This window comes from Cucurbita maxima, unplaced genomic scaffold (assembly GCF_002738345.1).
Source record: "Cucurbita maxima cultivar Rimu unplaced genomic scaffold, Cmax_1.0 Cma_Scf00002, whole genome shotgun sequence".
Lineage (NCBI taxonomy): Eukaryota > Viridiplantae > Streptophyta > Magnoliopsida > Cucurbitales > Cucurbitaceae > Cucurbita > Cucurbita maxima.
Genome location: NW_019272018.1, coordinates 3310352 through 3334099, shown reverse-complemented (window position 1 = coordinate 3334099; position 23748 = coordinate 3310352). Strand labels below are relative to the sequence as shown.

Genomic DNA, 23748 nt, shown 5'->3' with positions numbered 1-23748 from the left:
GTAACAAATGGTATCAGAGCCAGATAGATGGTGTGCCAGCGAGAATGCTGGGCTCCTAAGGAGGGTGGGTTGTGAGATCTCACATCGGTTAGAGAGGGGAGCAAAGCATTTCTTTTAAGGGTGTGGAAACCTCTCCCTAATAGATGCATTTTAAAATCGTGAGGCTAACGATGATGCGTAATAAGCCAAAACAAATAATATATGCTAGCAGTGGACTGAGTTGTTATAATAGTTGAATAAGAGTTTCGGTTTAGAGTGCCACCGTGACCTATTTTTGTTCTCTTCTTCATTTGAGAATCGTTGTTAAAGAAAGAGATCTTGTAAAATGTACTGGATCAATGGTGGAGTTCTTGCAGAAAAGGTTATGCTTGTGGTCGACGCGATATTGATGGAAGAGGGACTATAAGAAATCTCGAGCGTCGAAGTGAAGGGAAAAGAAGTATCGAAAAAAATGAGTGAAATAAAGCTCTTTTTTTATTTATTTATTTGACTGCCTTATATATAAATACTTAATTAAGTATGATGAATACTTCAAAGCTAAAACTTCCATATTAATTCAAATATTAATAAACCACTATTGTAAAAATAAAATAAAATAAATAAAAACTTCTTCGTGCAATGAATTTTACTCAATTTCTAATTTGTCACAGCATATTTTTATTTTTATTATTTTTAATATTTTTAATATTTTTAATTAATAATTCAAGTTAACACCTTTTTATTTTCGGTGAACATCCAAACAAAAAATAAATTAATTAAATCCATTTTACTATAAAATAAAGTTTTTTTTCCTATAATTATTAATTTCCAAAACACATAATTTAGCCTCGAGTTATTTTAACTTTTTTTAATTTTATTGGATAAAGGCAACAAATTTGTCCACATCAGCATAATAATTAAAATCTTAATATTTTTATTGGATCAATGACTTTTTTTTATTTTAAGTAATTATTTTAGTTTTCACTCTATTATTTTATTTTTAAGTTTTTAATAAAAAGATAATGTCATTATTTAACAAATAGTTAGAGTCCCATCAACCAATTCCAAACAGTGAATAATACAATAATTATATTCAAAATTCCAAGTATTGACCTTTTAAAAAATTAAAATCAAAATAGAAAAGAAAAAAACACAAATTTAGAAGTCAAATTATTATTAGAGAAAAAAAAAAGAAATTATCCGATAAATTTAAATAAAAAAGATAAAAATATAATATTTAAATAATACAAAATACTCCTAATAAATTTTAATTATGCTTTTAAAAATTTTACATTAAATTTTAACTTATTCGAAATTGGTAAAAGAGTACTTTTAAAATTAAAATAAATAATAAAAATTAAAATCATTATTATAATATATTAATTTATAAATATTAATTATTATGTAAATATATATATATTTATTTATTTATTTATTTTGGAACAAGCATTCAGCTAACGGCAAAAATCCAGGCGTGGGAATAAAACGGGGGGAGGGGAAACCGGTCCGAGGAGAGAGAGAGAGAGGGAGAGAGGGAGAGAGAAGAAGAAGAAATAATGGCGAGAAGGACCCGCCATGGCCAAGAGTTTTGAGTTTAAAGCATAAGCATATGTAACTCCACGGTCCACTCTTCACCCTCTTTCAATCTTCTTCCTCTTCTTTGAACTCGCAATTTACCCAAATTAATTATCTGCCCGGCTTCTCTTTCTCTCTCTATTGCTCTTGCTTTTCAAAAAGCGAACCAGCTACTTTTTGCAATTTCTCTCTTCTTCTCTCTCTCTCTCTCTCTCTAGCTTGATTGATATTACGTTTTTCTGGCTTTGTTTTGGTGATCGAGTCGAAGAGCTTCTTCCTTATCTGATCCGAGAATCAGAGGCCAGAAGATCCCTACCTCAACTTGTTTGATTTCTCGACGGAGTGTTTTTAGTCTTCTGTAAGTCCAAACTTCACCTTCTTGTCTCTAATTTTGAGCTTTTTTTTTTTTTTTCTTCTTCTTTTGATTGCGAATTTGGTTTTGGTTTTCGTTGCACTGTTTGTGTTTTGCGTGTAGTTGTGATCTTCAATTGTAATTATAAATTGCTGCATTGTTTGCTACTCTCGTGTTTTTGGTAGGTCAATTTTGGTTATCGATTCGTGATTTGTCTTTGTGATCTTTGGAATGGCTGCTTTCTGTGATGGCTATTTGGTGCATATGAAATTTGTGAAAATAGAGGAAAACATTCGAGAATTTGTATGAGATTTCATCACATCCATGAAAATTAAAAAGAGTGAGAGATTTTTTAGAAGTTTCTGAAAGAAAGGATGATCCGACAAAGCTATGGTAGATGGTCTTTACGGAGCTCAATATTTTGTCGTCTTGTTTTCTCTCCCCCTTTCACGGCAAATCTCTAGCAAATTTGTTTTTCAAAACTCCCCATTCGTTTGGTTCCTTTTTTACTCTGGTTTTTAAATCTATTCAATCTGGTGTTTTACAGAGTAACCGGCCTAGATAATGACAAGGATTAGCCGTACTTATAGTGACTCAATGCAAAGAGGGGGTGTCTCAGCTGTATCAGCTGATGTTATATTCGCTTCTAATCGGTTTCCAAACTACAAAATTGGAGCGAACAATCAGATTGTGGAGGCTAAAGATGATCCCAAAGTACTATCTATGAAGGAGGTAGTTGCTCGTGAGACTGCCCAACTGTTGGAACAGCAGAATCGCCTCTCGGTTCGAGACTTGGCCAGTAAGTTTGAGAAGGGTTTGGCTGCTGCTGCTAAATTGTCAGAAGAGGTTAGGTTTCTTAATGAATAATTCTGTTTCCTATGGAAACAAGAAATCCATCCACTTTTACATAATTTGTTTACAAGCTAAAGGTATTGCTTACTTACTATCAGGCTACCTGATCCTGTTCAGTAGAAATTGAAGCTATAAACTTAGCCTCTAATCTATTAAAAGGTTTTTAAAAATTCATGGAAGTAGGCTCAAAACTGAAAGGTCAAGATTTTATAGGAGAGAAATTCAATTTTGTGTCTTATAGCTTGACATTGAAAGTTTAGGGTCTATTAGACACAATCGGAAGTTTAGAGGCCTATTTAACACAAGATTGAAAGTTTATGTATAGTCACGGCTAACAAATATTGTCTTATTTGGGCTTTCTCTTTCAAGCTTCCCCTTAAGGTTTTAAAACACGTATGCTAGGGAGAGGTTTCCACACCCTTATAAAGAATGTTTCGTTCCCCTCTCTAACCAATGTGGGATCTCACAAACCACCCCCTTCAGGGCCCAGTGTTCTCATTGGCACTCGTTCTCTTCTCCAATTGATGTAGGACTTCCCAATCCACCCCCTTCAAGGCTCAGCCTCCACGCTGGCACATCGCCCGATGTCTGACTTTGATACCATTTGTAACAGCGCAAGCCCACCGCTAGCAGATATTATCCTCTTTAGACTTTCCCTCAAGGTTTTTAAAACGCGTTTGCTAGGGAGAGGTTTCCACACCCTTATAAAGAATGGTTCGTTCCCCTCTCCAACCGATGTGGGATCTCATAGTTTAGAAATCGATTGAACACCTTTAAGTATTAGAGACTTATTGAACACAAAATTGAAAATATATAGATGTGCTAGACGTGAGAGAACTATTTGATACAACCTTCAAAGTTCATGGACTTTAACTTTTAATTTGACTAAAATTAGAAATCATACTCTTAAAATTATCTTCATCTTTGAATGTGTTTAGATTTTAATTACTCTGTATCTCATGTAAATGAGTAATAATAGAAAGTCTTTCTCACACTTGCACACAAATATATACTCTCTTTGGACATCAAATTTTTATCAAGAAAATTATATTTGTTTGATCCATTTCATTCATGATTTGATGCAAGTTGAACATTGTGGATCGTTTCCCTTCGGCGAATTCTGCGTTCATAGTTCTATTTCAGCTAGGAAATCTGAAATTAGATGTTGATACCGAAGTACACAAATTATAATCTAGTTATGTGTGCAATTCAGGCTAGACTAAGAGAGGCAGCTTCACTGGAAAAACATGTTCTATTGAAGAAGCTTAGGGACGCATTGGAAGCATTAAGAGGACGTGTTGCTGGAAGGAACAAGGACGATGTAGAGGAAGCAATTGCAATGGTAGATTTTTTTACTTACTAGATGATGTTGCAATTGGAAATCTTGTAGTATAAATTTATGTTGGGAATGTTTGTATGTAATAGGTTCCTAAACTTTAAAGAGCATGTAATAAGTTCCTAAACTTTAATTTGAAAGTTTAAGGACTTATTAAACAATTTTTAAACTTCAAAGACCTATTTAACACAAACATGAAAGTTCACCGCTGAACTTATAATTTAGTCCAAGAAAAAAGCTTTCTAGAAGAATTTATTAACAAGACCTTACTGGGTGTTGGCCATAACATGAAAAGAGTTCTGATGATAAGAGTTATTTGGCTTAGGTTATATAATTGTGTATAATACAGTGAGATTTTTCTGCTTTTGAGTTATCTGCTATTTTTCTCAAGTCGTGGATGCTCTGAGAGTTTTATGCGACCGTTTTGTTGAAAAACATTTTCATCCCCACATGATAGAGTAAGTATGTCTGTGTTCTATGTCTGCCAAATTGGTCTGTATCACGTACCAGTCTGGCAAGGACTTTCTTCTATTCCTTTATTACTTAAACCTACCTTTCTGGTTCTAACTTGCAATGTCTTGTTGCTACGGGGGCTATCTCCGAACACGAGCAAAATAATGCGGGTGCTTGATTCTGCTGATTGCAGGTGGAGGCATTAGCCGTTCAACTTACTCAGCGGGAAGGGGAACTAATACAAGAAAAGGCTGAAGTTAAGAAGCTAGCTAATTTTCTTAAGCAGGTAAGTTTAGCATTCTAATTAAATATGGTGATATTTTTCGTTATCTTAGAAAGCACACGTATTAAATACTTAGTTGTATATACACAAAGTGGTGAGACGGACATGTCTTAAGCAATTGTGTAATACTTAAATTAAAGTGCTAAATAGTTTATTTAGTTAGTTAATGTTTGAATTGAAAGATTGCTTAAGGGGCTTTAAAAGAAATGTGAGAGGAAAATAATAAACTTTGACGTTAAAGTCATCGTACTTCATTTTTTTAACTTTTAAGTATATGGATGCATGAAGATGATTGATTTTAAATTTGCATAGGATGTTGAATTAATTAATTAATTTTTAAATTTTGAGGCATTACCTTTCACAAAATTATTTGTTCACTTTCTTTTCTGTTCGAGCGTTGAGAGTTTATTTTGTTTTGCAGGCATCAGAAGATGCTAAGAAACTTGTGGATGAAGAAAGGGCTTTTGCTCGTGCAGAAATCGAAAATGCAAGAGAAGCTGTTCAGAGAGTGGAAGAGGCTCTACAAGAACATGAACGAATGTCTCGAGCTGCTGGGAAGCAGGTTTCTCTCTTTAATTAACTGTTCTCAAGAATTATGTATTTTTCTTTTTCTTTTTTGTCTATTTTCAATAGCTTAACTAGCACAATTCTGAAATGTGGTTAGGACCTGGAGGAACTAATGAAGGAGGTTCAAGAGGCTAGAAGGATCAAAATGCTCCACCAACCGAGCAAGGTCCACGTTCTATCCTCGTTCTCTATGCTTATTATCATACAACTTGATTTATATCCCTTCTACATTAATTTAAGTGGCAATATCATATTTGAGTTTTGCATTTTGGCTGACTTTTCATGGTATTAAATGGCAAAAATGATGAAGGTGGACCCTCTATATGGTTCTTTTAAGTACGGATAAATTTGATCCATGTTAAGTTTTCGGGATATGTAGGTTATGGACATGGAACATGAGCTTCAGGCATTGAGACTGCAACTTGCTGAAAAGTCTAAGTATTCTATACTACTTCAGAAAGAAGTAAGTTTTGTGATCTTATGATACAGTCAACTTCTATTTCTGATATTTTTTGGTTTCTATTGGTTTTATAGTTTTGTAAGTACTGCGTGCGGCCTTGAGAGTGATGCTTTCTGGAGTGAAACGTGTTTGTAGTACAAACATGCTTTGTGAAATTTAGGACGAGAAAATTGCTTCATCCTTGTCTCGTTACATATCGTCGTCAGTCTCACGGTTTTAAAATACGTCTACTAGGGAAAAGGTCTAGCTCTACTCTGACCAGTGCCTCGTACCATCCGGTAACTTGGCTCTGATACCATTTGTAATGGCCTGAGCCCACCGCTTGCAGATATGTCTTCTTTGGACTTTCCCTTTTGCTAGCACACCGACCGGTGTCTGGCTTTAATACCATTTATAACAGCCCAAAGAGGACAATATATGCTAGCGGTGGGCTTGGGCCATTCTAGATACAAAAGGATGTGTAAAAAAAACAGCCCAATGAAAGGAGCCACCCAGCCACTAACTATATAAAAAAGGGCTCAAATAAAAAATACAAAAATTCTTGGAAACAAACACTAGTAGACTCGTGAAACTTGGCAAGAGATAAGCCTCCCTCACAAGATCTTTCAATAGCTCAAACTTTTATTGTCTCTTGTTCTAAAGATTCCACAAAAGAGAAAAGAAGCTAATGTGTCACAAGAATAAACCCATATCATGAAATTACGAATGTAAAAGAATCTCCTCCACCATAGAACTATCCTCTCTGTTTTTAGCAACACAAACTCCAAAAAAGGGCTGTCAAGCATTTTTAACTTTCTAAGTTATCAAACTACTTTTACTATCCTACTAGTCCCAGGTGCCCTTGACTTCCTATGAATATTCAATGTTAAATGTCTTCATGATAGTTTTATTTTTAAAGCAATTTCATTGATGGTGTGAAATTACAAAAGAGGGGGAGAACCTCAATCCGAGAGAGTTACAAAAAACCTCTCCAAGTCAATATCATAGAAGAAAAGCTATACTGGTGAGAGTGGGGGCATTTACGACAAGAACTAAAATACTATAGCATATGGGACGTCTTTTCTTTTTGGGGCTGCAGTGATGCTTCATTTGCTTTGGGGCATTAGAGAATCTTGACAATGTCCTTTGGAGTTGTCGAAGGACTCCAAACTCTAGGATGCTTTTGGCGTCTTATTGGCTTGGAGCATGGATTGTAGGGCTTGGATGAAGGAGGTTTTGTCGTTCCTCCCTTTTTAGGCCGAGGGGTGAAATTCTTTGGCAGGTGTGCTTCTTCGCCATTCTTTGGTGGATTTGGCATGAGAGGAATGAAAGACATAAAAAGGTGGCTAAGGCTACTGTAATTGTTAGCTAGGTTCTATCCTTTTCGAGATGAGTTCTCTCTTTAAGATCTTTGGGCTCCCCTTTTTTGTTGGGCTGTTTATTTTATATGTGCTTGTTCGTTCGTTCTTTTTATGTATGAAAGCTTAGTTTCTTAAAAAGAAAGAAAAAGTTCCCTCACAAAGTGAAAGGAGGCAATCCAAATGGAATAAGGTCATGGGGGATCATTTATCAAAAATTTTATTGGAAAGGAGGCAATCCATTAACAAGTATATTGGAATTCCATTTTTTGTAATTTCTCAACTATTTATTCATAACAGTTCTATGCCTCTCCACATTAGGTTCCTAAATCGTAAGCCCTGGTAACGGATTCCCAATTAACCAAATGAGAGTCACCTCCATCCCCCCACTCGTTCTGATGGAAAGTTCCAATGAGTTTTCTATTTTAGAACTATTGTACAAAAGAACTTGGTACGGAAGAACCCGGTTTGTGATAATATGAGGCAAGACCTTCTATAATTCTTTCTCAAACTCTTGGAAATTATTTTTATTGAAGCTAACTATTAAGCCTATTGGCCTAAAGTCCTCGACTTCTTGGGTCCTGGGGATAAGACCAATGTAAGTTTCATTCATTGTGGCATAATGGCACCTCTCGAGACTGTTTTCGCTTCATTTCTTTAATGAAATTGTCTCTGATGTTTTTTATATATAAAAAAAAGTTACTGGCACCACTTCCAAAGAACTTACTAAAGATCTTATGCTAATCCAACTTGATGTGTCCCAATTATTTTGGAAATAACTCATGGGGAGAAACCATTAGGACCAGGGTCTTTCTGTTTTATTTATTTTTAAATTATTCTGATCTCTGTTCTTTACACTGTCACTTTTTCAAGCTTGCAATAAGCAAGAAGGCAATGGGAGACAGCTCCAACATTTATGAGATAGATGGCACCGAGTGTTTGGGTTCTTGTCTCCATATCCAACCTTCTTGTGATACAGCTCCCGACCTTTCAAAATGCTTTATTCAGTGGTACCGCATAGGATCTGAAGGTGGCAAGAAAGAACTTATTTCAGGTACTCTAAAAGCTCTGCAGTTTACTTATTGAGGGGAATTCCAAATATTTCTTTATTAATATTGACCCGAACCATTATTATAACAGGAGCTACAAAACCAGTTTATGCACCGGAGCCTTTTGACGTCGGGAAAGTCTTGCAAGCTGACGTTCACTTAGATGATCATAGAATCACTTTGAAAACCACTGGCCCCATTGATCCAGGTAGTTTAAGAGTTCTTTTGAGATGCATGTGAAGTAATCAATGTCTTGGTTGCTGTAGCTGTTTAGTGCTTGTTTTGCATGAATTCATGGGAGGAAACTAAATGTTGGCTTTCTTACAGCTGCTGGTCTGGGAAGCTATGTTGAAGCCCTCGTGCGGAAGCATGATGTCGAGTTTAATGTACGTTGTCCTTCTGTTTATGTAGATTTTTCCATACGCAAAGAATTAGTATGGTATAGGAAAGTGCTGATGGTTGAAATTATCATTAACACGTGGCGTAAATGGTATATTGATCGCTCAAACTTATGGAGATTCTTTTTATTTTTTATATTTCAGGTAGTTCTTACTCAGGTGAACGGAGTAAATCATCCTTCAGAGTCGATACATGCACTCCATGTCGGAAAGATGCGGATAAAGCTCTGCAAAGGAAAGAACACCATCGCTAAAGAATATTATTCTTCATCAATGCAGGTATATTGAATATTGTTGAATTTTTTTCAGTTTGGATGTGAACATCTTTGCTGAATCGGTCTCTCACACTCGTTCTTGGTCGTAGTTATGCGGAGTTCGCGGTGGTGGCAATGCTGCAGCTCAAGCATTGTTTTGGCAAGTGAAGAAAGATCTTTCTTACATTTTAGCATTTGAATCAGAGAGAGACAGGAATGCAGCCATAATGCTAGCCAGGAGGTTTGCTTTTGATTGCAATGTACGTCCTGCTTACTTTCTACTACGAATATGAATAATTCAGTTTGGTTCTCCAATCTTTACACTGCCCAACCTAAACCTTCACACACCTCTAAACAAGATTTCATATGTATCTTCTTAGAATGTTTATTTTTGATAGGAAATAAAACGTTCATTGATAGGATAAAATATTACAAAAGGAGAAGGAGGAAGATCCCACATCGGTTGGAGAGGGGATCCTTGTAAGGGTGTGGAAATCTCTCTCTAGTGGACACATTTTAAAACCTTGAGAGGAAGCATGGAATGGAAAGCTCATAAGGACGTTGGACCCCTAAGGAGGGTGGACTGTGAGATCCCATATCGGTTGGAGAGGGTAACAATGCATTCCTTATAAGGGTGTGGAAACATTTCCCTAGTGTGTTTTAAAACCTTGAGGGGAAGCCCAATGAGGACAATATCTGCAAGAGGGGAACAAATAGTATCAGAGCCAGACATCAGACGGTGTGCCAACGAGGACGTTAGACCTCCAAGTGGGGTGAATTGTGAGATCCCACATTGGTTCGAGAGGGGAACAAAGCATTCCTTATAAGAGTGTGGAAACCTCTCCCTAGTGCGTTTTAAAACCTTGAGGGGAAGCTTGAAAGAGAAAGCTCAAAGAGGACAATATCTGCTAGTGGTGAGCTTGAATTGTTATAAAGGTCAACTTTAAGAAAATGGGATTTATTTTTTTAGAAAAAAACTATCAATTTGCCAATAGATTATTTAAACTGCAATTTGTAAAGGTGGAGAAATCGATAGAGCTAAATCCTAATCAGTAAAACTCTCGAATGAGACATCTTCCTTGAAGTTTATATTGCATGATTGATGTCTTAGTTCATATCAAACTATATACCATACAACTCATGAAGAGAGAAAGATCACCATGATTCCTCTCGAGTAGCAGTTTCGCTCGTCTTTGCTTCCTTTTTTTTTTTTTTCCAACTCGGGATCTAATATTGTTATGAATACTCATATTGAGCAGATCATTCTTGCTGGACCAGACGACCGTGCTTCATCAGCAAACTGATGAACTTCTGTAGATCTCCCCTAATTGTAAATTATTCTTAGCTCCCATTACTCAACATTTGATAGTAGAATATGGCATTGAGATCTGTTATTATTGGCTTCCACTTTTTGTTTGTGGTGCTTCTGTTTTCTTCCTTCCTAACATTAAGGCATCTTCTTTTTCCTGTTTGCCTTTCTGTTTCAGAGTGCTAACAAAGTATATGACTGAATTTGTGGTTGTGGTTCATTCATTTCAACCATTACATGTAACCTGGATTTCTCTGAGTATTGCTTTTCATGATTGATATATGCATGCCTCGAGTTTTTCGAAGTGGATACAATACTCAAGCCCACATGGGCCCTCCCCTGATATCAAGTTCCTTTATAGTTCAGCTGCCTACTTATGTTCATTTTTAGTTTGATCCAAGCTGCAAATACTGAGAATGATATACTTGTTCTTGGAAGTGAAAACTCAAATTGGTGTAGAAATTTATGGAAGAGATTTGCTTTTGTAGTTGTTTGGATAGGAGAAGTTGTGATTTTCTGTTTCTTGGTTCTTTTGATAAGAACAAGTATGGTATATGTTGTCAATCTGAATATAGACAAATAATTCGATATATGATAGGATAACCATAGTCAGTTGGATCTAACAATCCTTATAAACCCTCGTTGATGTGCAAACTTAGTCCACCGATAGTAGATATTGTACTTTTTGAGCTTTCCCTCTCCAGACTTCATCTCAAGGTTTTAAAACACGTCCACTAGGCACACCCTTATAGCTCTTATAAGAACTGTTTCATTCTTTTCTCCAATCGATGTAGAATCTCACAGTAACTTTTAGAAATTTGATCTAAGATTTTATATCTCCATATACAAGAACACCAAAACGATAAGAAATTATTCCAAGAGAAAGGAAATTTGACATTACTTTGTTGATCAAATATCTCAAGATAAAAATACTTGTTTGAGATTCGAACCAATCAAAAAACAAAGTGATTCTAAATATGCAACCTAGACTAATTGCAAAAAAAACTTAACTCTTAGCTTAAACCTAAAAAGTTACTTTTGTATTAATGGCAACTTGAAGGTTACTGGTTGCGTTAGTTAGCTAATAGGTAAATATAACCTAAAAAGTTACTTCGCCTATCTTCGGACTAACTTTATCTTATAACTTTATCTTATAGTAATTTGAACCATATTTATTACAATTTTCTTGAAATTTATATTATATAATTAAGACCTAAGTTCATATTTGTATTAAATTTATTTTGTTCATCTCTAGAACTCCACTCATTGTGTTTCTCAAGTAATTGTTTTTCCTTAAATTAGGGATTTTGCTATCTTCATTGGTTACTGTGATATCATTCATCTCAACCTTACCAACAAAAAAAAAAAAAAAAAATTGAACTCCTACTATATATATTGTCCGTTTTGGTCCATTACGTATCGTCGTTAGCCTCACAAGTTTAAAATACGTCTACTAAGGAGAGATTTTCTCTAACCCTGTGGGGATTTTCTCTAACCCTGTGGGGATCTCACATTCCTATATTCAACCGTATAATATGGTTCGTTAAACACTATACTGGCTTTTTTGAAGAAATTTTTTGACTAGTTGAGCTAAACTCATATTTAAGCTTTATAATCACGAGTAAATAAAAAAAAATGCATTTTTCAAAAGCATTGAAAAAGTATAGAGAGAAAAAGAGAAATGAGAAGGAAAATGAAATTCGGGATTCAAAATCCGAGATTGCCCTCTTTTTGAAGGAACAGTGAAATCACCGACTTTTGTTCAACGACTGACTATATCCAACCGTGTAAAACTGTCGATATGTTTTAGCCTCTCTGAAAGAAATTCTTTAACTAGTCGAGCTAAACAAGCTAAGCTCAAGGTTTATGCTCGGGGTCGTATCTAAAAATATATAAATTAAATGCATTTTTTTCAAAATTACTAAAAAAAAAATTTAAAGATAGAGAGAGAAACAAAAAGGAAATTTGAGATTCAAATTTCTCTATTTCCTCTCTCTCTCTCTCTACAGTGAAATAAAATTCGATCTTAAATGCTCTCCTCCTCTAATGGCGTCTCACAATAACAGCTCCAATTCCAACTCCAATCGCCATTTCTCTTGGCTCATCAAATCTTGCTTCCCCAACCCTAACGATTCCTCTCCCACTCTCCCTGTAACCTCCAAATCTTGCTTCGAATCCGCCGCTATCTCCACCCACAGCCCTTCTCTACGGCCACCTCCCGCCGCCGCGCCGATCTCCTCTCTGCCGGACGACCTTCTTTTGGACTGTCTTTCTCGAGTTCCGTCCGCTTCTCTTCCTTCTGTCTCTCTCGTTTCCCGTCACTGGGCCCGGCTTCTGCTTTCCTCTACATTTGTCGATCTCCGCCGTCTTCGAGGCCATTTGGAGGATACGGTTTATGCTGTTTCTGCAACTAATTATGGCCTATACGCTGCGAGTTTCAACTTTCCGAACGGCGGTTTGTGGAAGGTTGCGCTGTTTAGAGCCAAGGAGAGTGTGTTTTTTAGTGATTTCTATGGATTGCTCTCTCACGCGCGACTCTCCGCTATTGGACCTAGAATTTACCTAATCGGTCGAAATGCGATGTTTCTGTACGATACGTGGTCCGGAATGGTGACGGCGAGATCTGCGATGAATTTCTCCAGGAAGAAATTCGCCAATGCGGTGATTTCTGGTAGGATCTACGTCGCTGGCGGTGCTCCGACGACGACGGCGGTGGAGATGTACGATCCAGAGACGGACTCGTGGCAAGTCGTTGCTCAGTCGGCTAGAAGACGGTACGGTTGCATCGGAACCGCCGTCGACGGAGTATTCTATGTTATAGGAGGACTGAAGATCGGAGAAGGAGTTTCAGGTAACCTAGTATCACACGGCGCTTGTAGATCGGAGGCACACGTCTACGCGAGCTCCATGGATATGTACGACGTGGAGGCGCGTACATGGCTGAGAAGCAGCGCAGTACCGGGAGGAGGCTGCGTGGTGGCGGCGTGTGCAGCGGCGGGACACATCTTCGTCCTCACTAGTCACGCCGTCGAGCTCTCGTTCTGGAAATTCGATGCAAGAAGAAAATGCCCTAACAGTAGCAACCAAACCTCAACCAAATCCACCGGATTCGGCGAGTGGTACAGAATAAGAAGTCCACCGCTACCGCCGCAAGTCCGGCTGGACAGCACGGTGAGGTTCAGCTGCGTCGGAATGGGGGAGACGGTGATGCTGATTCAAGTCGCCGGGTGCATCGACGATATACTTCGCCGGAGCGGAAGAAGCGCGAGAGGATTGAAGGAAGGATTGGTACTGATCTACGAGACGAAAAGCGGAGAGTGGAGCAGAGCAGCGGACATGCCGGAAGTTATGCAACGCCCTGCCTGTATCTGTGTCAAGTGTTGATGACGCGCCGCCATGGGAGTAATCAGACGCGCCGCTATGGGAGAAAATGACAAAAAAGAGCGCGTGGGTTCACGGAAGCGAGTGAGAAATCCAAACACCATTGGTTGATTCGTCAATTATTTAAGCCAACAAGATCTGATAATTCCAGATTTATTTGCATGGGGGCTCTGAACCTTTCTTTTTTTATTTTTTTTTATTTTTTTTATTTTTTTAAATGGGGTTTGTATTATTATTATTATTTTTTTTTAACGTTAAGATGAAAATACCAATGAATTTTTACCAAATTTTTAAAATAAATTTGAAGTAAACTAAAGAACTATTGATATTTAGTTTAGATGCTGAAAATATTTTGAAAAAAACTCAGCCAAAAATATATTTTGAAGAAAATTTAAAAAATTGGAAACCAAAAATAGCTTTTAGAAAAAATTAATTGGATTTAATACAATATTAAATTCCACATTTTGATATATATAATATGTAGATTTTTTAAAATTGGAATGAGTAACTTATAGCAATTTTTTAATAATTGTAAGATAAGGAAGGTCTAAAATTGAAATGAGTAAATTTAGGGAATTTTTTTAATAAATTTGGATATGATTTTGAATAGAAAGGTTGATGTGACATTGTATCAAATAAAATGTGATATAACAATTAATTGGGTTTGATGGATTTTGACATAAAAACCATTACATTTTTAGCACTAATTATTCCCTTTCTATTTTATTTTTCTATCATATCACATAATTTTAGAATAATCTACAATAACTCAATCATAAACAATTCCAAACTCAAAATTATTATTATTATTTTAAAAATAATTAAAACGTTTTTAAAAAATTGTAGGAAAAAAAAAACCCAATCTGTGAAATTGAAATAAAACATATAATTTAAATAAAATTTATTATTGATGAATGAATATATTAAGAATTAATCCTTCAAAAAGGACGTAGAAACTGGTTCAACTTTTTAACTTTTAGGATTTATTAAATACTTTTAAAAATTAAAAAACTAAAAATATAGAAATCTTAAAAGTTTATATTTAAAAACATTTAAGAAAGTTAATAATGAGTAATATGATTTATAGGTGAAATAAATTAATTAGTGGATTACTACTAATTATAGTTGGCATGCAAGCCAAGTTATCATATTTTTAAAAGTTGATTCTATTATTGGATGATAAACTAAATTTCTCTCATACACATCTTCTACTTTGATTGACATCTTTGATTGACATCGACTTTTTCCGTTCATCAAATCTTGATAAAGAATTCATCTACAAAAGTTCAGATTAAAATATATATCTCTTAATTAGTTGAACTGTGACGTTCGAACTATGACGTTGAAATAAGTTAAGAGACTAATAGAGTGATTATATATACTTGACAGCAATGAAATATAATTCCAGATATTGAAACAGATGCAAGAAAATTCATTTCTCTACAAATAATTCAACCCTACAAAATGAACGTTGGGTTCCACCAAAAAGGAAAAGCAACACGGCAATCAGATGCTTATCATCAAAATCACCCTCCATCCGAAAGTTCTACAAGACCATATTCCCAATGAATGTAGCTCTCAAGGTCTTGTCTAGACTAATAAGATTAAGATTTAATAACTCGGAAAAGCATACGCAGGCAAAAATTTGAAACTTGAACAAACCAAATCATGCTTCTCGTGAGTGAGATGATTAGAGCGTTATTATCTTTGCATCCCACGTCCACGGCCACGGAATGCAGCCCCCCCACGTCTTCCACCCATGGCACTGGCTGCAGCTTCTCCTTGTGCACTCTCTGACTGCGCGATAAAGGTCAGGGGGGAAGAAATGTTAATAACCATGACTGAGTGTAAAAGAAAATCACACAACAGAGTAAAACTTGATCAAATATAACCTTGGGATTCTTCACGGTTTCGTCGACACTTAGTATGAGACAAGCTGCCTCTGTAGCAGCATTAATAGCATTTATCTGCAAGCGAATGATTCGGTGTGACAACAGAAAAATATCAAAATCAAAGTGCAACCTGTGGTTATTATTTGTTTCTAAAGGTTAACACATCCAGATACCTTAACGACAGCAGGTTCCCATACGAAGTTTGCAAATGAATCAGCAACTCCACCGGTGTTGATGTCCACCCCATACAGTGCACCGTCACCTATTTCAGAACCTCAACATGTTACTATGCAATCATTTGACGAGGCCAAATATAGAAATAGAGTGAAGAAAAATGGGCCGACACATCAAGTAATGTTAATCAAACTCGACTATTCATCAAATGAGTGGAAAATAAATCCAAAACAAAGTTTCGAGATGGAAAATTCTACCTGAAGGATGTGAGTGTTTCTGTCGCAATTTGTTGAGGACATCGGTAGCATCAAACCCAGCATTGTCGCACAGTTGTCGGGGAATAACCTGCAGAACCACAATCAGACAACCCAGTAAGTCATCCCCTCCTAAAACCATGTTTCTATCAATATTATCATAAAGCAGGGGTTCTGAAGGTGTGCAAATACTTGCTGATTTTACTAGACAGTTGCTTCAACAATTTCAAATAACCAATAAGATAGACGCCCCCCCCCCTATACTTTGCCATCCTTTTTCATAGGGCTGCCATCTTCGTTACTTTCCTAATCCTTTAGATGTGCAGGTAGGAGTCCAACTCAAATTTACCAGGCGGCAAGACTGAAAGGTGAAATAAATTACTTTCCTAATCCTTTCACACTGAAAAACAAAAGTGAACTAAAGCCAATTTTTCGTCGAATTTGTGGAAATGAAGTAAAGCATGACATGATATGTGGCTAACATCCAAACTCCTACGGACCCCAATTGTTTAAAGACGAAAAAAAAATACTTGAAAGTCACAAATGGTACATAAAAAGCCCTCCCGAAAGAAGGAATAATGTTATGTTCTTCAGTTGTGTCTAGTTATTTTCAAAAGAAGTGAGAGGCCACTAATCTACCTCAAGAGCTTTGGCATATGAGTTGATGAAAAGCTGAGACTTCCCAGCTATTGTGCGTGCATATTGCCTCAAATATCGACTGATCTCCATCTGCCACAAAGTGATTAAGTAGATAAAATTGAGAAAGGGATATTTAAATAAAAACCGAACAATCAAACTAAGCTTAACTGAAATAGTAAACATACATCTATTGCTCCACCTCCGGCAACAACAGTAGAATTCTTCAGTGCTCGTCTTACAATCATGATAGCATCGTGCAAGCTACGCTCTGCTTCTTCAATAAACTAAATGATAATAGTAGTGTCAGCAAAAAACAGGATAACTGACAAACACAAGGTGGTATATCTAATTTTTCGTACCTGATCAGCTCCACCTCGTAGGACTATGGTGGCTGTTCTACCTGATGGACAGCCACTGAATATATTATATCTTTCATTACCAACTTGCTTTTCCTCAAAGACCTCACATGTTCCAAGAACCTTTAAGCCAACAAAGTAAAACAATATCATATTCCTCAGATGATTGTTTGGTTCTGAAAAACAGAGGAGCGCCAAGAATAAAAGTTGCTAAACAATTTCTAACAGAATGTGAGCCTACCTCATCAATAACGTTGTTAACAGATGTCTGTACTGTACCACCAGTTGCAGCAGCAACCCTTTGCAAATCCTCTTCAGCCACACGGCCAGCACAGAAAATATCTCGGTCTGCAAAATACTGTTAAAAGCAAACCATTGATGTGGATTAAGAGGCAAATTGACTAAATGAGTGGTGATAATACATCTTAAATTTTCAATAGAATATTACTTCATACTATCAATTGTCAAGAATCATATTTGACAGAAGAGACCTTGTCTAACCATAAAGAACACTGGAGACGTAATCATTGTGAGAAAACACAAAAATAATAACCTGTGTGGCAAGATCACCGATAGCCAAACGCGAAAGAACAACCTTGGCTCCACTGTCTACACATTTGTCTAATTTTTCGTAAATAATATTCCATTCTGCATCAACAATGGACTGATACTGCAATGGATCAGAGAGCCTACGAAAAACATTGAGTTTCTGGAAGTTTAGTACAGTAATAAAATGGAGGGGGAAGTTCTATAAACTGAATCTTACCGTATCTCTGCATTTTCTTTCTCTGATTTAAGTTCCAATTCAATATTTAGCAATAGTATCTTTGGATTCAAAAACTTCTTTGGCTGCTGTTCAAAACCTGCATAGGAAAATGTCTTCTTGAAGGCAACACCATTTACCAGGAAGGAGTCACGCATAGTCCCTCCAGGAACCTGACAAGCCATATCAAAATTCCAACAGCACAATACCATTCAGTAAATGTACCAGCAATTCATTAAAATCATTTGAAGGAGAAATTGAATCAAAGAATTATTACCAAACCCAATAAGGGAATAATTATGTATAAATAAAGAACTGTGAAAAAGAAATTTGATGCTATGAAGGTTTCAACTGCAATACACTGTTTAAATGAAGATAATTGGAAAATCGAATTAAGAAATTTCAAAGTTGTTCAATCACTATTCCAGATGATAATTCAAAGTTGATAATTTAGCCACGTATCTTCAGTTCAAAAAACCCCCAAACAAAAATTATAATACTGCACGGCAGAATGATTTTGTGCTCCACCTATACAAGTTATCTTTACCCATGGAGCAAAATAATGAAGAATTCAAAGGAATTATATGAGGGTACATACCTTCTTTATACCAATCATGTTAAGCCTATCTTCATTGCCTATTGCAATAACAGAATCAACAACCATTGATGCAAAGAAGTCCTTTTCTCCACCAATGAGCTTAGAGGAAAGTGTTGTAGCAGCACATTTAGCCAACAAGCTTTTCTTTTCCTCCAAGCTCTTCCCCTCTATGCTGGTTGCCAATTCTTTTACTTTCTCGATTGCCTACAAACAAATACAGTCAGAGGAGAGTTAGGTAAGCATTCAACACATAAATGTAATATTAATGGAAGCTAAAGTCACAGACCAAATGGCTTGCAGTCCGATAGCTCCGTATTAAATTTTGAGAGTGGACTCCATCCTCTATAAAAGGCTTGGCCTCCTTCAAAAACTCAGCAGCAAGAAGAACGACAGTAGTTGTCCCATCACCAACCTGGAACACAATATTAAGCAGTTCCGTGAACATTCCCATTAGTGTCATTATATATAAAGTTCCATCTTCATTCTTCTGTTCTATTTCTTTTTTTTTTCTTGGGATGGCTGATGAATCAGCTAGAAAAAACTTGACCCAATAAAATCTTATCAAAATATTAACTCAATCGCAGATCGATACTTCATATAAGCTAGCACGCCAAGCCACACATATGGGCATTACAATAATTAAAAATAGTAGGAGCATAAGAGAAAATAATACAGGAACACCTCTTTAAAATTCCAAATGTATCACTATTTATTCAAGAATTACTTGATCTTTTATGATAGGAAACAAAAAAATTACTTGAGCTTATTAAACTCAAACATCTCGTTCAAGGTACATGAAAATACTCACGCATACAGAAACTGATGCCCCCACTTTTATGTGAAGTATCTCACTAATCATATTACAGAAAATCTTGATTTCACATCAGAGATCGGACAGATCCGGAAAGTTAATTCAGAAGAAATAATAATAAACAATTTTCAGTAAGCTCCCAAATCCATCTCTACTTGCCTGCTACAGTGTAGAAAGAAAAAAATGAATGTTCAACTCCTCTTAAACTATAGGGAGTTTAGTTTTTAGCAACAATAATGATAGCTAAAAATCTCACATCTTCTCATTTCCCCACCCATACTGAACGCGACGTGAAGAATCATCTCCACCCTTCCACGATGTAATTTTTCTTATAGAAAATCTAATATACAATAGGTCAATTTCAGTACTTCATATCATGGACTGAAGAAGTGCTGGAAATTACAAAACGCTGAAAAATAACACATTTCATACTTCAAATCGAAATGCAAGTACCAAGAAAAAACAAACTGCGTAATGTAAATCCAAAACCAAAGAACAAATCAACCCTACACCTATAAGCCAAAACAAAACAAACACGAAGTCGAAACTCGACCAAAACAGTTTCAGCATCAGAATCAACAAATGCGAGAAAGAGCAACAAAAAGACCGGGCCAATACCTCGGAGTCCTGCGACTTGGCGATGTCCACGAGGATCTTAGCGGCAGGATGAACAATATCAAGCAGCTTCATAATAGTAGCGCCGTCATTAGAAATGGTGACATTTCCCTTATCGTCATGTATGAGCTTGTCCATACCTCTAGGTCCCAAAGTGGTACGCACCACATCGGCCACCGCGGTGCAGGCATTGATGTTGCTCACCAACTGTGCCTTGCCTTGGGAAGTATCCGTTCCCTCTTTCAGCAGTATGATCTGAGGTTGCTGTACAATTCCGACACATACAAAGAGTCAGATATGGTGAAGGAAATGAAAAAGACTGCAAATCACACATGAGAATGTAATGGAAGAAGGTGAAAGTGTGAGAGCTTACCAGCATGGCTGCCATTGTTGGAGATGTAGAGGTCGGAGTAGGAGGGAAGTGAAGACGCTGTAAGTGTTTTGTGTTGGTCTCTAGGGTTTGGTGGTAAGTTGGGGAAGAAGCTCTTCAAGAAACCAGCTTTCTTTTTTTCTTTTTTTAATTAATGACGTGTCCATTATTTTATTTTTTAATTCCGTTTCAATAAATATCTTAAAAATCATTTTCTAAATAATTAAAATATATTTTTTAACACGACTCTCCACAATAGTATAATATTGTGGCATAAGCTCCCATGGCTTTGCTTTAGGCTTCCCAAAAGGCCTCATTCCAATGAAGTTAGTATTCCTCCTTATCAACTCATGATCATTCCCTACATTAGCCAATGTGGGTCTTTCATCATCCAACAAAATGAAATTATGTTACGAGGTGTGAAGCATGTGAGTTAATAAAAAATTTGGTACATAAAATTGTTTATTTATTTATTTTTCTGGCTTTTAAAAAAATAGATAAACGATAAATATGATATTTTTATCGAATCTATTTCAATTAATTTCAACAGGATTCCAGAGGTATGAGATTCTAAATGATTTTTATTTTTTAATAATTTAGCCAATTTTAAGAAGTAGGCCCGCCAATAAATTTTATTTGAAAGCAACAATTTATTTATTAAAAAAAAACCACAAAAAATGCCCCAAAACTTTTTAAATTTACAAACCGGGCGCTGCAGTACAAAACCGGCTCATGGTTTACCCGGGACGAGGGTACTGGCGGGGTTGCTCAGAGGAGATAATAAATAGGTTAAATTAATAAAAATATATATAAACTTCTATATTCTCTAAAAATATATATATATACATATATATATATATATATTTAGATTTTAATCTGATAATTATTCTTACCTTTAGTTTGAGAAAAATCGTTAGTATTTTGTTTTAAAAATATATTTAAATGTTTACAAAAATATTTATGAATTTAAAAAAGTTTTAATAATACTTTTAAATTTAAAAAAATTCAATTTTTTTTACAGCTAGCATTATATTTAAAACTATCTATTAACATTTCATAGATTATCTAAACATTTTAATGTTATTTTAAAATGTTATTTTAAAAAATTCACGAGTATTTTTAAAACGTAATATTTAAATTTTTTTAAAAAAATTAAAGTTATTTTTAAGTTAAAAAAGAATTAAGATTATTAAAATTTGGTAAAACTGGTATTTTTTAAACAATCCTGAAATTATTTTGAAGGTGGAAGACTATATTTTCCATCCATATTTTTAAATTTTAAAAAAATTAATGATATTTAATTATATTTTTTGAATTTAAAAGTATTATTGAAATTTTTATAAGGATAAGAATATTTTTGAGTATTTTTATTAATTTGGATTTTTTTTAAGTTATTTGAGTTATAGTTTATTTTTTAGTCTATTTAAATTTAAAGCATTGTTTAAATATATTTAAACTAAAATTTACAAGTAATCTATCTTTAATCCTTATATATATAATTTATAAACCATTATAGTAAGGTATTTATATATATTGTATATATTTAAATTCTGTCGAGTTAACTCGAAAATCCGAAATCGAATCGAATCAATTCGGGTTCAGAAAAATGAACCCAACCCTACCCTAAATCTTCATCCTACTCAACCCAACCTTTAACGTTTATGGTTCGGGTTGGGTTGGTCCAAATTGTCTGAGTGAATGTACACCCCTAATTATAATAATATTTTTCTAGAGAACCCCAAAATCGGCCGGCAAAAAGACACAAAACTTTCCGCCTTCTTTGTTCTTTCCATTCCCTTTCCCTTCCACTTCCATGGTAGTGTAGAGAGAGAACGAGAAATACAGAGAGAGAATGACGGACTTGGAATGGAGCGAAGCAAGGAAGAGGATGATCGAAGATCAGGCAAAGGCAGAACTGGAATCTCTCCAACTACTTCATCCCAATCGTTTCGAATACCTAAAGCTCGAACTCAAATCCTTCATCCAACTTCTTCAATCGCAATCGCAATCGGAAGAGCTTTTTCATCAGCCGAACGCAGTCGAAGCCTCGAGACGACGATCGCCTTCCTCTCTCGCTCCTGATTCGCAAGGTCAGTGCCCGCTCTGCCTTCCGCTCCATCTCTTCTTCTTCTTTTTCTTTTCCGATTGTTTACTGATTCATGTGTTTTGTAGCAGAATCGAGTAGTTGTAGGAAGAGGAGGAAGATGGAGGAAGGAGGACAAATGAAAGTGTACGGGGACCGATTACAGAGAGAGATTGCTGAATCGGAAACGGGAGACAAGAACGGGCGGCGGAGGGATAGAGTTGATGTGGTTCTGGAAAGAGCCGTTGTTTGTCTCCGGAAGATTCAACGCTTCAAAACGGCTTTGATTTCCACCGCCTATTGACGACGGCGCTCCATTTCCTTGCCGCCTCGAAGGTGCCGCTCCACTTTCTCTCTGTTTCGCTTTTCATGCCATGAATTGCCGCACGTGTGTAAATTTTTTGAAACTAGGCGGGGATAAAATTTACAATTTTGTGAGGGCGTGTGTGAAATTACTCTCATCCTTAAGGTCAAATTTGCAATAAAAAGAAAATTATAACAACTTTGAATTCAGAATTTTGTGTATAAATATTGATTTTATATTCTCTAATATGCAAATTATAATTTTTAAACAGAATTAAAATAGTCGTTATTTTTTCTAAAATTTAATTCTTGAATACTCTTGTGGTTGAAAATGGAAAAATGTATAGCCAATTCTCCCACATTTCCTTAATTATGGAAATAAATGTTTGTTCCTAGGCATGATTATCGATAAGCTTAGAATGGATTCTTTTCAGGTTAATACCCGAGCGGCTAATAAAGACAAATTGGTTGGCAATATCTCTACCCTGGTTCAAATAAGCTCAATCACAACAAAATTAAGTTGTTTAAAGTAAGATACAAAATCCACGTGATATTTGTTCTTATTGTCAGTACTGTTTTGAGACTCACGAGATAATTGTGTGACATCTTCTCTTACCATTGAATAAGACAGCTAATTACAATCAGGGTTCTCGGTGACACAAATGACCTAGATTTAGCATCCATCGAGTTCTTGGAAAACGGTTTTAAAAATTGGGTTAAAGAAATTTTAGAGAACGTTTCCAAACCCATTTAAGAAATCAAATATTATAAACTAGCATATATACTCGAGTATGAAGATTTAACAACTAATTGAATCTCGTATGATACATTTTGATGACAATTGATTTGAGTAAAGCGTGAACGTGAAATGTGGCATGGAGTCATGTGGTCATGAAATTACAAGAAAAAACTAATAATTAGCTAGAATGAACGAGGTACGAAGGCAAGGTAAAATGGCTTGGAATGAGCATGTGACCACAAACAATATGTTACGGGCGAACATGACCACGACACTAAGCATTTTTAAAAAATTTAAAATTTAAATAATTATCTATTTATTTTAAATTTAAATCTCATTTTGGTATTTTATCTTTTAAATTTGGTTTTGTTTTAATTTATAACATTTTAGAACATTAATTATAGTCTCACAAAATTAGTTTTAAGATTTATAATCCTATCCATAATATATTTGTTAGCTTAAAAAAATAGAAAATTAACTTTTTATTAATCAATTTTGATTTTTTTTTTTTTTTGTTTAATTTACATTTTTTTTTTCTGATATTGTGATATACATAATAGGGACTA

General features: G+C 35.5%; 4 protein-coding genes across 8 annotated transcripts; 3 read left to right on the top strand and 1 right to left on the bottom strand.

The window, feature by feature from the left end:
* Positions 1-1428: 1428 nt before the first annotated feature.
* Positions 1429-10701, top strand: LOC111466829 (stomatal closure-related actin-binding protein 1-like). 3 transcript variants are annotated; one of them, XM_023111483.1, is made up of 14 exons: positions 1429-1912; positions 2092-2299; positions 2454-2752; positions 3972-4100; positions 4741-4833; positions 5252-5392; positions 5495-5563; positions 5777-5860; positions 8068-8248; positions 8335-8451; positions 8571-8629; positions 8786-8920; positions 9006-9155; positions 10155-10701. In XM_023111483.1, exons 3-14 carry the CDS (start codon positions 2471-2473, stop codon positions 10197-10199), a joined length of 1485 nt encoding a protein of 494 aa, XP_022967251.1. In that variant the 5' UTR covers positions 1429-1912; positions 2092-2299; positions 2454-2470; the 3' UTR covers positions 10200-10701. The 3 variants fall into 3 exon arrangements, with proteins under 3 accessions (XP_022967251.1, XP_022967259.1, XP_022967241.1); XM_023111491.1 differs by lacking the exon at positions 2092-2299 and having other exon boundaries at positions 1430-1912; positions 10155-10225; positions 10383-10687; XM_023111473.1 differs by lacking the exon at positions 2092-2299 and having other exon boundaries at positions 1430-1912.
* A 1462-nt stretch (positions 10702-12163) lies between these two features.
* On the top strand, positions 12164-13790 carry LOC111466946 (F-box/kelch-repeat protein At5g26960-like). Its single transcript, XM_023111645.1, has one exon. It carries the CDS (start codon positions 12251-12253, stop codon positions 13586-13588), a length of 1338 nt encoding a protein of 445 aa, XP_022967413.1. The 5' UTR covers positions 12164-12250; the 3' UTR covers positions 13589-13790.
* A 1204-nt stretch (positions 13791-14994) lies between these two features.
* LOC111466689 (T-complex protein 1 subunit eta-like) lies at positions 14995-20198 on the bottom strand. The gene is made up of 14 exons (XM_023111391.1): positions 20061-20198; positions 19691-19951; positions 18548-18673; positions 18262-18465; positions 17667-17836; positions 17454-17589; positions 17142-17258; positions 16904-17023; positions 16730-16828; positions 16545-16634; positions 15909-15996; positions 15651-15739; positions 15478-15552; positions 14995-15382 (listed from the first exon to the last, which is right to left on the bottom strand). Exons 1-14 carry the CDS (start codon positions 20073-20075, stop codon positions 15287-15289), a joined length of 1686 nt encoding a protein of 561 aa, XP_022967159.1. The 5' UTR covers positions 20076-20198; the 3' UTR covers positions 14995-15286.
* Positions 20199-21823: 1625 nt separating this feature from the next.
* Positions 21824-22942, top strand: LOC111467682. 3 transcript variants are annotated; one of them, XM_023112678.1, is made up of 3 exons: positions 21824-22147; positions 22230-22476; positions 22878-22942. In XM_023112678.1, exons 1-2 carry the CDS (start codon positions 21910-21912, stop codon positions 22442-22444), a joined length of 453 nt encoding a protein of 150 aa, XP_022968446.1. In that variant the 5' UTR covers positions 21824-21909; the 3' UTR covers positions 22445-22476; positions 22878-22942. The 3 variants fall into 3 exon arrangements, with proteins under 3 accessions (XP_022968446.1, XP_022968454.1, XP_022968438.1); XM_023112686.1 differs by lacking the exon at positions 22878-22942 and having other exon boundaries at positions 22233-22628; XM_023112670.1 differs by lacking the exon at positions 22878-22942 and having other exon boundaries at positions 22230-22628.
* The last annotated feature ends 806 nt before the right edge of the window (positions 22943-23748 follow it).

What these genes read in the sequence shown, in the direction of transcription:
- LOC111466829 (XM_023111483.1), top strand. Translation starts at nt 2,471, where the DNA reads ATGACAAGGATTAGCCGTACTTATAGTGACTCAATGCAAAGAGGGGGT. An exon ending in AGCATGATGTCGAGTTTAAT is followed by an intron (nt 8,630 to 8,785) that starts GTACGTTGTCCT and finishes TTTATATTTCAG; the next exon opens with GTAGTTCTTACTCAGGTGAA. An exon ending in ATTATTCTTCATCAATGCAG is followed by an intron (nt 8,921 to 9,005) that starts GTATATTGAATA and finishes TCTTGGTCGTAG; the next exon opens with TTATGCGGAGTTCGCGGTGG.
- LOC111466946 (XM_023111645.1), top strand. Translation starts at nt 12,251, where the DNA reads ATGGCGTCTCACAATAACAGCTCCAATTCCAACTCCAATCGCCATTTC.
- LOC111466689 (XM_023111391.1), bottom strand. An exon ending in AAAGAAAATGCAGAGATACG is followed by an intron (nt 17,590 to 17,666) that starts GTAAGATTCAGT and finishes TGTTTTTCGTAG; the next exon opens with GCTCTCTGATCCATTGCAGT. An exon ending in TCGGTGATCTTGCCACACAG is followed by an intron (nt 17,259 to 17,453) that starts GTTATTATTTTT and finishes TGCTTTTAACAG; the next exon opens with TATTTTGCAGACCGAGATAT.
- LOC111467682 (XM_023112678.1), top strand. Translation starts at nt 21,910, where the DNA reads ATGACGGACTTGGAATGGAGCGAAGCAAGGAAGAGGATGATCGAAGAT. An exon ending in TCTCGCTCCTGATTCGCAAG is followed by an intron (nt 22,148 to 22,229) that starts GTCAGTGCCCGC and finishes TGTGTTTTGTAG; the next exon opens with CAGAATCGAGTAGTTGTAGG.